The sequence below is a fragment of the Monodelphis domestica genome, chromosome 2 (assembly GCF_027887165.1).
Source record: "Monodelphis domestica isolate mMonDom1 chromosome 2, mMonDom1.pri, whole genome shotgun sequence".
NCBI lineage: Eukaryota > Metazoa > Chordata > Mammalia > Didelphimorphia > Didelphidae > Monodelphis > Monodelphis domestica.
The window spans coordinates 400,206,472-400,219,474 of NC_077228.1; the positions used below are offsets into that span (position 1 = coordinate 400,206,472).

Here is a 13,003-nt window from a genome sequence, read left to right on the forward strand (position 1 = left end):
TCTTATATTTTAGTTTGAGACATGACACTATCATTAATAAGGCCCATCAGAAAGGGATGTTTCGGAGTGGATTCCTGTTCAGATATTGGCTAGACTAGAAAGACTTTGAAATATCTTCTACCTCTACGCTTCTGTGTTCAAAGGGATGGAATCCTTTTTCTAGATGGGTATTTGACACAAATGGCAATCAAGACCCAAAAACCTAAATCAGGGTCCAAGTAAATCAAGTGATTTTAGTAATTAGTGTGTATATTTTTATATATGTATGTTGATTTATTATTTTATATATTATACTTATATATAATTATATGAATATATTTATATTTTAATAATATAAATTGTTAATTAAATATAAAATAACACCTTTGTAAACACACACACATAAATATTTAATCAAAGGTTTCAGATATTTATGTTGCTTTAGAACTACAAGCAACCTTTGTTTTAGCCTTCAACTGCCTATTTCAGCAGTTTGTTTTCTTTTTATGGGGGTGGGTCATCTTTCTTGGCAAGTAACCAAGTAATCCCAACCTTTTGAACAGTACCTGGCATATAGTAGTAGGTGCTTAATAAAATTAAATGCTTTGTTGACTTGACTTGCTAATGAGATTAGTTTAATTTTCCTGGTACTATACAGTGCACCACTACCCTACCCTCTTTTGCCATACTTCTCCATTGCTAACTCATTAGTCTAGTTAAAAAAAACAAAACAAACAAAAAAAAGTTTTCACCTCATATTCCTCTTTGAACCCATAGCTGTCCGACGTCTTCATGAGATTAATATGCTGTAATAAATCCGCCACCCTGATGGCTGGGTGTAACTGCCCAGTCTGGTATGGAGATTCGGTCCCCTCACAAAGGTATCGAGGTACATCAAGGAGTCGGCTGGACTCTGCTGGTGCACTGTGGTTCTCATCTAGCATTTTCACAATCCAGATAATTTAAAAAAGGAAAAGTCATTTATCAAATATTTTAAAAGTGGGCATTTTGGACACTTCAGATCCCATGAGGAAATAACTATCATATAGCAGAGCATTTGGCTATCAGGTCTTTGTTTTTGATGTAGGCATAAAGTAAAAATGTAATAATATCCAAGTCAGTCTGGTAGCAGAACTACTAAGTGCAAAAAGTCACTAAATGTATGAAAATTAGAATTAGAGTTCTTACTTATGCAAATGTCAGTTATAACCAAGTTTAGCCCCACTACCTTTTTCTTTTTACCTTGGCAAGTAGCCAGTTGCTATTCAGTACCATCTATACTACCATCTAAAGTAGCCTCTCTTTTCTGTCTTTGGAGCTTTATGCTACGGCTTCCCAAGCTCACCACATTCCCCACTCCAACTCGAAACTTGTCAGTTTCATCATACACATGGGGTCCTGAGCTAAGTTACCACATATTCTACTTATATCAATGGATCGAGAAGGTGAGAGATACAATTCTCATATAATAAGCATATTTTAACTGTTCTTTTTGAGGAAAGACTTCTATTTTATCTGGAAAAATAAGCCTTTTCATAAAGTATTCTCTTTGGTCTTTTGCTAGTTGGACATAAATATGATTCAATTATGTCAAAGTATTATGATCAATACAAATGATTAAAATAAATAAATAAATACAAGGACGATTTCACCACCAAATGAGTTGAAAGTCAAATGCCATTTAGTTGGGCACAGCCACTTAACATACATGTTGGGCCAGAAAGGAAAGAAGAATATTTTTATAACTCATAAGTGAGGGTAAGATGGAAAATTTCAAGTTGGGTAAGTGATACTTCTAATATCTCTAGGAAGAAGGGAAAATATTCTGGATAAAATCAGGCTCTAATACCATACTAAGTAGTTATGTGAGATGCAAAGAAACAAGGACAAAAGCAAAGATGCATAAAACAAAGAGAAAATGCTAAATCATTCTAACACATGGGAGGAAGAAAAGAACAAGGACATGTTATGTATGGAGATAAAATGGATTTGGATGATCATGTTCTTGTGACATTCAATTACATCAATTAATTATATTTTAAACCCATACCTTTTGTTTTAGTATTGATTTTTATGAAGGAAGAATGGCAAGGGTTAACCAACTGGGGTCAAATGACTTGCTCAGGTTAACACAGGTAGTAATTGGCTGAGGTCAAATTTAAAGCCAAGTCTTCTTGCCTCTAGGCTTGGTGTTCTATTCATTTGGCTACCTAGTTGTTCACAATTATATCATTCCTCTTTTTAATTAAAACTTTTAATTAATTAATTAATTTAGAATATTTTTCCATGGTGACATGATTCATGTTGTTTTCCTCCCCTCTTTGCCCCTCCCTCCATAGCCGACACGCAATTCCACTGGGTTTTACTTGTGTCATTGATCAAGACTTATTTCCATATTATTAATAACACAATTATATTATTCTAATATATTTTTATGGGAATGCTTTGAGAAACATTATAATATACATTTCAGCAAAAGATTAAGTAACTTGATTTTGTAACATTCCATATATAATTAATATAAAATCTTTAAAGTTAGCATCTTTGTAGCACTAATATTGCACTTCTATCAAATGCCATTAGTACCAATTGACAAAAGATCCATTCTTTGACTCCTTGTAAATAATTTTTTTTTCTTCTTTCAAGAAAGGGAAAAAAAATTGGCATCAAAATTTAGCTTTCTTCCTCCAAAATTCAGCATTATATATATTTAAAACCCTTACCTTCTGTCTTGGAGTCAATACTGTGAATTGGCTCCAAGGCAGAAGAGTGGTAAGGGCTAGGCAATGGAAATGAAAATGGAAAGAATAACTCAATAGTTCACATAACTTCAAAAGAGTAAAATGAAAAAAAAAAAAACCCAACAAGTTAGAATAGAGCTAGGAAGACATAGTACAAATCATGGGCACACATAAACATTGTGCCTTTTGCTGTTGATCAGCTGAATATTTCTAATTTTAAACAACTCTGTAGGAACCCCAGCATGTGTGGGCTTTTTTTTTTTAAAGTCTTACCTTCCGTCCTGGAGTCAATACTGTGTATTGGTTCCAAAACAGAAGAGTGGTAAGGGCTAGGCAATGGGGGTCAAGTGACTTGCCCAGGGTCACACAGCTGGGAAGTGTCTGAGGCTAGATTGGAACCCAGGACCTTCCATCTCTAGGCCTGGCTCTGAATACACCGAGCTGCCCCCCCCCATGTGTTTTAATCCATTAATATTGTCAATCCTACTTATGACTCTATCCAAATGGGAAATAGACAGGGCAGTATCCTTTGTACTAATCTTGAATAATGGAATATAAGAAGCTGTACCAAAGATCTCTAGAACTGTCACACATGAATTCTTCATCTCAATACATTTACATTTCAATTAACCATGTAATAATATGATTGACATGTACCAATCATCTTGTTAGTCATACTTAAGAATATTCATTTTAAATAGTCTCATGTTTTACATAGGCTTTCTACACTGCTTTGCAATACACTTACCAGTAATGGGAACTTTAACCCGATGAGGCAGTAAAAAAAAAAAATGAACCAATATTAAAAATCCCATATTAAATGATTAAATAATTATAAATCTAAAGAAATACTTGAAGTAACTCCTAAAATGGTTTTTAAAACAAAATTAAGCATCATACAACTACTCCCTCCTCAAAATATATACACGTACACACTGTTTCTCTCTCTCTCTTCTAGGATTCCAGTAATGAAGAAAATATAACATGGTTAGCATATCAACCATGATTAAATGAAGTTTGATATTTTTTTAAAAGTCACTATTTTAAAAACCATTTCAACTATACTATCTTTTCGGAAAAAAAAAAAGAGAAAATACATGCAATACTGAAATTGTTCTCTAGGATCAGCTCTGCTCCAAATCTGTTCCTTACATGGCAATTTGATATGCAGAATACTACTCAAACTATTGATAAATCAGGTAACTAAAATGACAAAATTTCCTATCATAATATTATTTCTTAATTAACATTTACATAACATTGTAATTTTTCAAAAAAAAATTAACTTCCTCACAATTACTGATCCATTGCTTGGGGGTACTGGGTAGAAGCAGGACATGTCCTGCTATTATGTAGTTAGGTGCTCGGTATTCCCTAATATTGTTCCTCTTGATCCTTCTTCATCTGCTAATGTCTCCCTTACATCCTTTATCACTGGGATAATCATGGTGATCACCAAAGAAGTTGAAGGGCAAAAGGGGTAGAGATAAGCAGATTTCTGGATAACAGCCACTTGGTTAGACTATATCTATTCTCTACATTGAAAGATAACTATATCAGGATTTCTATGGAGTATGGAAAATAACTTTTTGTTTAATCAAATTCAAGTTCAGTTTGAATGAACTAATACATGTGATTACTTTAGGCAAGGCATAGTGTTAGGCACTGAATTAGTGCCTTTATTCTAAATATAAGTACAGCATATATGTAAACAATGAAAAAATAAATGCTTAAGTTAAAACCAGATTATTGGCTCCTAGGAGTCTCCTCAAATCACAAGAAGACAAGTTTTTGTTTATTACATTTAACTTACTATAAAGACATATTTCTTAGGTCTTCTTTGTAGAGGGAGAAATAAGTAAAACATCTGTTTAATAATTGTTTGAATGAAACTTCTACATACCATTTAAGAGTTACCTACAGCAGTAATTCTCATATGCAAAAATTCACAAATTTTTATTAACCTCATTTGTATTCTTTTGACATGCAAATTCAATCTAAAAGTTAAATTTCCCTATTCATACTGCTTAATTATAAATATTTACTTCAGGTATTTTAAAGCAGAATGTAGAAAATCCCATACAATTTGCACTTTGTTTTATAGTCAAGTAAATCACAAAATTAGAGGGTTTAAAAAAATTATTGTTGTTGGTTTAAGAAAAACGTTTTTGACCAGATGGATGACTTAATTTGGGTTAAGTTCTAGTGACTTGGTGATCTAAATGTATTAGGTTTTAAGAGTAGTTCATGGCTTAGCTTCAGTTCAGTTAAAACTCAGAATTTAAGAATGTACTATTCTAAACATGGCACTTACTCTAATTTTATTGCCATTGGAGTTCATAAACTAAGTAGTGAGCTGACTCTCAGTGCACTGTCTAATAAGAATATGGCTATCTATCATCAGAAACAATCTGCTCCATGCACTGCTCTCAATTATTTTACTGACAAACCTCAAAATCATGCAAAGAAGTACAACCCATGCAGGACTGAGTGATAAGGGACTAGGTCCTCACCTAACACAGCAGTTGGCACAAGTGGATCATTGGGCACTGCAGGGAAACAAAGCTCATGAAAAAATATATTACCTTCAATTTCTGCTTTTTATCCCTTTCCCCTACCATCTTTCCTCTCCCTCCCTCCCTCCCTCTTTTTCCTTCCCTCCTTTTTTTAAAAAATGATAATACTCAAAAGATATATCAATTAAATGTCTCTTAATTAACATGGGGTACAAATTCAAAATTTGGATGTCCAGCTTGGGAATTTCATAATACAAGGGAAAAGGTATCAGTTATTATGATGTATTATACTCATCACTGTAAAAAAAAATAGCTAAGACTCATTTAATTAAAGGTTAAGAAGCTATAAATTACTGTCAAAAGAATACTGTTTTTTTGCTAAAGGGGTTAGGAACATTGTACATGCCTAGTCCACAGGGTAGTCAGAAATAATTCTTTCCTTCTGACTGGGAATCAGTAAGGTACAGAGGGAAAAGGGTTGATTTGGGAATCTGATCAAGTAGGTTCCAATCTAGGTCTGTAACTTTATTATTTGTATGACCCTGGATAAGTATCAACTTCATTCAAAATTTAATTTCCTCATTTGTAAAACAAGGGGGTAGGATCCAATGACTTTTAACATCCATTCTACTTCTATATCTTCAATCTTATGATAATGGGGAAAATTTGTTTAATTAGACTGTGACAAAGTGGTACTTGAGTAAACTCCTTCTCTAAGCTTATAATGGGTCATCATCTATTACCACTGACCTCTAAAGTTAGGCAAAATATGGGTATTCAAATTAGACAATATTAGATGTTGGCAGTGGGCTGTCTCTAAACCCTAATCAAACTTCAATAAGTTTAGAGGAAGAAGGAAGTTTAAATTGGTCAAACAGTAATACAAATGGTGGAGAAAATGATTTATCATTTTAACAAAACTAATTTTCAATAATAATAGCATTTTTCTTTTTTCCTCCCTTTGTTCTTACACATCAGTGAAGAGCTAAAGTGAAATGGATCAAAATGGCACTCTTAAATTTCACATTAAGTTCTGAAATTAATCATATAACACTTCTAAGTAATAATTCACAGTAGGCAAGAGGAGAGAATATAGCAGGGCATAGAGAAGTAAAGTCAGAACTGAAAACATTCTGCAAATGAAACATTTCAGAAGTAATCTTCCTCCCTCTGAAAAGATACAATGATAAAAGAACCCCCACAAATGCTTTATGCTCACAATGCTACACCTACATCATCCTACAAAAGCAAAGATAAGAGAATTTTACAGTTTCTTTTCTTGTAAAGGTTTTAAATTTATAGGTAAAGTGAAAGATAAGAGTTTAAACAACAAAATTCCCAAATTCCCCAAGAGGACTATACCTTTGGATACCATGCCAGATATTAGACACTGTATCTATACTAATCTGCTTACTTGTTACTTTCCATTTCTGTGATTTTCCATAGATCCTTGGTAGGAAGGTGTAAAGAAGCATATAACTTGCAGGTAATCGACCTACATTTAGCCTTATAACTTCCCCTCTACTGTATGAAAGGATTCCAGTCCTTACACAGGGAGATAAAAAGGGTAAAATGTGGCAACGGTGTTTTGGCAGTAAAAGATGAACAAAAAATCCTCATTCTGGCTATGTAATTAAAATTGTCCTCCTGAAGTTTGGTAATTTGACTTAAAGGGTCTATACTTCCTTAGGTATGGTGTACCTCAAGGATTTCATACTTTCAGCATGACTATGTCATGAGAAAATTAAAAAATGTTTATCATTTCTGATAAGAAACACTCTAAACTTAAATGTATAGCACTTAGGGAGACCAAAAACCACTTTAATATCTTGGTAAAATTCTTACCCAGGTACTTACATCTTGGGCTAAAGTTATGAGAATCCATGAATGTAATTGAAAGCGGGTCCTCTGCATGAAGAGTGCTCTGATCTGCATAACTCCTATCCATTGCATTTACCATGTGTGTCATCTCCTGGCGGGTGTTCCCCATGGCATCCTTGCGTTTTTTAGCAAGCTTGCTGCCAAATCAACATATCAAAAGGAACATGTTAGTATACTATTTGAAGAGGGCAATAGCATATGTTACTCAGGACAGCCTGGGAATAAAGATGTAGAAGAAGCTTGTAAGATATAAGCACTAGTGGCATAGAAATTCCAAGATCTGAGTTTGAGATATGCACATAATACTTCTTAGTTGCTACAAAACCCTCTTTTATGCTGTATTGTAATTTCAACGTCCATGTCTTCAATGCCTTTAGCCTGTCATATTTTTTCTCTCTATCCACTTCTTTTATATAATTATGATGCTAAAGACTTTAACTATATTTTACTAAAAATAAGCGGAGAAGCTCATGAGATACCTCAAGTTAAATTTAAGCTTGCTGTTTTCCTGCTGGGTAGTTAATTTCTCTGATCCACTTAAAAGGTTTTCCTATTGGGAAGAACTTAATTATTACTTCTTCAAAATTATTTACTAAGAATATCCCAAAATAGTCACAGAATCACATTTTCCACTTTGTACTTCTATCTTCTGTTAAATGCATGAAGCTCAACAATTACATGCTTAGCAACAATTTACTTTACTTGATCAACTCAATGGCGAAAAAATACTCAGGATCAGCAACTACTCACTGAAGCTTAAGTGTATACAAGTCCTTAAATTCAAAGACAATGTATGCAAAAATGTCTTTTAAAAAATTTAGGAAAACTTCACACATGTATTGCATATTCAGAATTATCTACAATAATCCAGATCCCAGAAATATTAAAATGACTTACCCAAGGTCACATAGGGAGTATGTGGCATTTATGGGATTGAAACTAAGGTTGCTATGACTCCCTAAACAGCAACTCATATGATCCAGTACTGCATGATTAACATTTTCCACGTCAAAAACTATTGATTGTTGAAATACTGGAAATGATTCATTAGATTTAGATAATAGAAGTGTTCAAATCTTGAGTCATTTGGAAACTGATGCTTTTCTTTTACGTTGCAAACAGAACTACATACATAGCTAAGCTTGTGCTAAAAGCAACAGTCTAAAGTCTAACATTGTGGAGTCGACCTCACTCTCCTAATAATATGGCATACCTGGACTAGATAAGTTGTATTTTATATATTTCCCAAAAACCTATATTTCAGCTTTGTGTACCTGAGGCAAGTTCATCAGTATCCTTGTCCACTTTACTCTTGAGGCAACAAGAATAAGAAATACTTCATAATTCTTTATGAGGGTTCTATGCAAAACATGCCAGAATAAAGATTTATTAAGAGTAGATGCCAAATATTCAAAATTACAGACCATTTGAATATGATAGTAAAGGTAATAAAAGGAGTCTAGTGTGAAGAAGCACCTGGACAGCAAAGACTTTGTTGTTTACTTCCTTTTTAGTACCAAGCATAATAGTATTTAATTGTAGAAGCTTGATATTTGATATTGATATTTATTGAATAACTATTTAATGACTAAAGATCATTACTGAAATTTTACACTCTGAGGAGCTCTATTAGAGTATAATCCAAAGGATCTGTATCCTCCCAAAGTTATAATACCAAACCTCAGAAACAAACAAATTGTAGAGGGGCCTCAACACATAGTCCATGATAGTCACTAGTTACTCTGTAATTGTTAGCTGTCTCAGTTTCTTAAGGAATGAAAGAGACCTAAAAGGGCCATTAGGACAGTTTCTCAATAAGATCATAATACTGTGAAATGGATATGGCTCTTGAGTGACAGAATAATTGAGGTTAAGTAACTCATGATTTAACAGAGTATAATCTCCTACTCCCTGTTTTTGGTAAAACTATTATTAATACAATGAGAAATATTTGTTCTACTATTATATCATATGATGGATCATGCTATAAAGCTCTTATTGGTTATAAACTAGAAAAAATGAAGAGGTGCAAGAGTGGATGATTAAAAATTAATGCATCGAGGGAAGTGATGCATAGATGTGTGTGTGTGTGTGTGTGTGGTATTTTTTTTTAACCCAGGCCAGAAAAATTAACCATAGTAACAACTTGAAACACCTCAAACATGTATTTCGACTTTAATTTGCTCATACCCTTTCCTGGAAGTCGGTACTTTTATCAAATTTTCAAATTTGTAATTTCAGAAAAATAAACCTATGGATAAATAACTACATAAGATACTCCAAGGTGAATAATTACATATGCAATTAAATGGCAATGAACATTAACTTTGCCCTCTGAGACATTTATTTATGATGCATAATGGAGGAATTAGCTGGCCAAAATTGTATGTGGGCTTAAAAATTTGAAATACTTGTTTTTCAAGGAAGCAATAAATACATGTTAAAGATGGCTAGTACTGAGCACATTGCAGGAGTAACATGAAAAGATGCAAGATTGTTTGAATACATGAATAATTTATTCACATTTCTCTGTTGATGAATAATGAGAAATGATGATTGTGTCAATGGGTGACAGTTGAAAAAGCTTTTATGACACAGATCAACATTGATACTTTAGATTCATAAATATGGATCACTTGACAAACTACATGTGTCTCCATAACTTCTTTCTTATCCTTGTTCCTCACAACAACCCTGTGAGGTAGGTTTTTATTCACTTTATCTTACAGTGGGAAAAAAAAATGGCACCAAACTTAAGTAGTTTTGGTCTAGAAATCAGTCCCTCAAGGTATCTTTGATGACAACTTGCTATTTTATCATATCCCAGTTTTCTTTAATTTCATTTTCTAATTCAGTTCTGGAACTTTCAAAATGCCTTCTTTGATTCCTATTTGATTTGTAAATTTGGTGCTCTCCTCTGTATATTTTTCAGTGCATTAGACTTTTACTACTTATGTCAATCTTTGGGTAAATTGAGGGGCTTGGGGGAATAACAGTGTCTATAACTAGGCTTTCTCCAGTGTTGGCCACTCATACTGTGTAAACAACTTTCCACTGATGATGATCAGCAAATGGTCTGTCACTTATAGTGATAGAGATGCTTGGGACACTGATCACATAGACAATATGTGTTAGAGGCAAGACTTGAACCGAGGTGTTCCTGACTCTAAGTCTCCTTCAATCTACTGTTATAGTATCTTGCTGATTTGATATCACTTGAAAATAACAAAAAAAATTTATAACTCAATTACATTAAGCAATATTTTGTACTGAGTTCTATGACAAAGCAGTCTAATTATGGTAAATGTCAATAGACTTTTAAAACCTATTAGTTATTTTCATAACTGTGGATAGTCAATTATGTTCTAAACATATCTAAAATCTATTATTGGTTAATGCTAAATATATTAATATTCTTACATCTAAGTACTCATTAATTTCTTATTTATTTGATACTTTCTTGCCCTTAAAATAATCTCTGTATATAGTCTGAATTTCTGGATAGTTAAACAAGTTATTAGGCAATTACTAAAAGCTGACTAAAGTGTAAATGACTTTTATTATCTAGCAAAGCAACTAAAAGCATAAACCAAAGCAAGTGGGTATTATCAGTGCGAAAAGTTTTATGTAGTAGTATTAAATGGTTGGCTTCATGAACCATTATTTAACAAAAGAAATGTCATTCATCACAATAAACTAGAAGCTATTTTAGCTTATGAAAGATTGTTTCATCTCTATTCAACAAAGTGTCAAATCATTACTCCCCTAACTTTTTTGTAATATTGTTTTCTGGATTGGTCTATGCAAGGCAACACTGTGTTAATAACAGCAGACCCAAAGAATAGACTCTAAAAGATTGTGGTTGCCCTTCTGGAGGACAAGGTAAGGAAATTAACCCATAAAAGTTTTTCACAATTCTTCAACTTGGAAAGCCAGTCTAAAATAGTAAAGCAAAGACCAGGCCTGAATCGAAGCAATTAAACCCCATGTAAAAGCCCTAAGTTTTCAGGAGTTCTGTCAGCCCAAAGGTGACCTAAGTCATGGCTGTCTGGTCCATGAATCTTTTATAGTCTTAAGTTTCTATACCTAGTACTAGAAATACATAACTGGCTATAGAAGAAATTATATTGCTCTATGAATTGTGCTATTGTTAAACTATTTATAATTTATACTTTGTGGATGTCCTGAAGAATTAGGAATGAAAACTAAATTTTTAAACCTGAAAATATTAAGACAAATATAGAACTCAATACCCCATAACCATATTCTACACTTAATTTGGGGGTGAGAGATGTAGGTTTGGCTTAGTGAATTAACTGTCTAAAGCTACTCATGGAAAACAGTAAATAAAAATTTAAAGAAGCTCAACATACGGTAATACAATATCCCTTTAAAAAAAATACTAACAATGAGCGGAAATTCAAAGGAAGGGATAAGCTTTCTGATTTTAGAGTCCAAGAAAATAATAGAAAACTATTTGAAACTTTACCAGAATTATAAAGCCCTTTCTTCATTTTTTTGAAAAGGGATACTGCATCTTACACACATGTAAAGAAGAACGTCACCCATTTTCTACTTACAGGTAGTAGGAGTAAGAATAGTAGCTCCTCCTGGCAAGCAAATCACAGACAGTGGAAAAAGAGAAGCAATGGTGAATGAAAAGCGTGACTCTGTCACATTCAATAAAGCAGAAAAATGCGCGTTAAAAAAATAAAATAAAACCAAACTCATGTTTCTTCAGTTAGAAGTTCTGCTTGCTCATGCACTGATTAGACTCCCTTTGCCATGCAATTAACACACACAAGCAATACAAAAATGAATACTAAAAAGAGATCACTTGAGAAAATAACATGCTGATATTTTATTTATTGCCCCACAAATGGAAGAATTAAATGGATTGTGTCTTTTCAACATGCGATTAAGCACAATATGATCCATTACTCTCTAGATGTCATGACAAATGGAACAGCTGTGTATAGAACTTGTGCACTAAGTAGACTTTTTACATTTTGGTTACAAAACCTAAAGATCTATAATGTTTGTTTATTTTGTACACAGAATGACAGCTAAACTTAAAGAAGTTTTTTTTATTCCATTGGTTACATGGGTGTATACATGTTATATGAACATACATATACACACATGTGTACATATAAACCATACACTATATATATACACACATCTCCACAAACAGTTTAGAGTAGATGCATGTGAACACATTCACACACACAAATGTTTACTGTATTGAAACATAATTTCAACATTTTTGTGTTTGGAAATGTTAATGTATTCATGCTGAGCATTTAAAAATATCATATATAGATATGAAACAATGAAGAAATGGCATAAGTCTGGAAATATTTCAATGGCGATTAAATTAAAAAAATGACACTGCTTTTTTAAAGATGCAATATCCCTTTCCTTGGCCTAACCACATACTTGATGTAACTCCAGTAGGTAGGTTTTTTTACTCATCTGAATTTCAACCCATTCTTTAACAAAACAACCAGAAATACACAAGCCCCACTTCAATACGTGAAATAAGGAAGAGAGTACTGCTTACCCACTCATATTTTTCCCAGCAAAGGACATAGTCATGTTTGAGAAAACTGAGGATTTCATAATATTTCATACACTAGGAAACTAAATATATCCACTCTTTTATCACTTTGTTATGAGCTCATGGCAAAAAGGGATACTACATGATGAAAATATATGCTGAAAATGATCAGAATTTTTAAAAAAGGTAGAATTGTCTAAGAAAAACATATGAAAAATCATGTGTGTATGTATACATGTATAGAAGGCATGTTAAGAGCTTTTTAAAAATTGTCCATAGCAAATTAGGGCTTAGTTAAGTTTGGCCCATTCTATTTGTTGAAATGT

General features: G+C 33.0%; 1 protein-coding gene across 5 annotated transcripts in view; it reads right to left on the reverse strand.

Annotated features, from left to right (window-relative positions):
- The window catches only part of PTPRK (protein tyrosine phosphatase receptor type K), a 734,435-nt gene that overhangs the window by 56,772 nt on the left and 664,660 nt on the right, over positions 1-13,003 (reverse strand). For 2 of the 5 annotated variants that reach the window (XM_007484536.3, XM_056818748.1), the window contains exons 15-17: positions 7,094-7,254; positions 5,234-5,269; positions 732-916 (exon numbers count right to left, since the gene is read on the reverse strand). In XM_007484536.3, the coding sequence (XP_007484598.1) occupies positions 732-916; positions 5,234-5,269; positions 7,094-7,254 (382 nt within the window). Of the gene's footprint in view, positions 1-731; positions 917-5,233; positions 5,270-7,093; positions 7,255-11,678; positions 11,728-13,003 lie in introns of those variants that run through there. The other 3 variants (XM_007484539.3, XM_007484538.3, XM_056818749.1) reach the window with 2 other exon arrangements.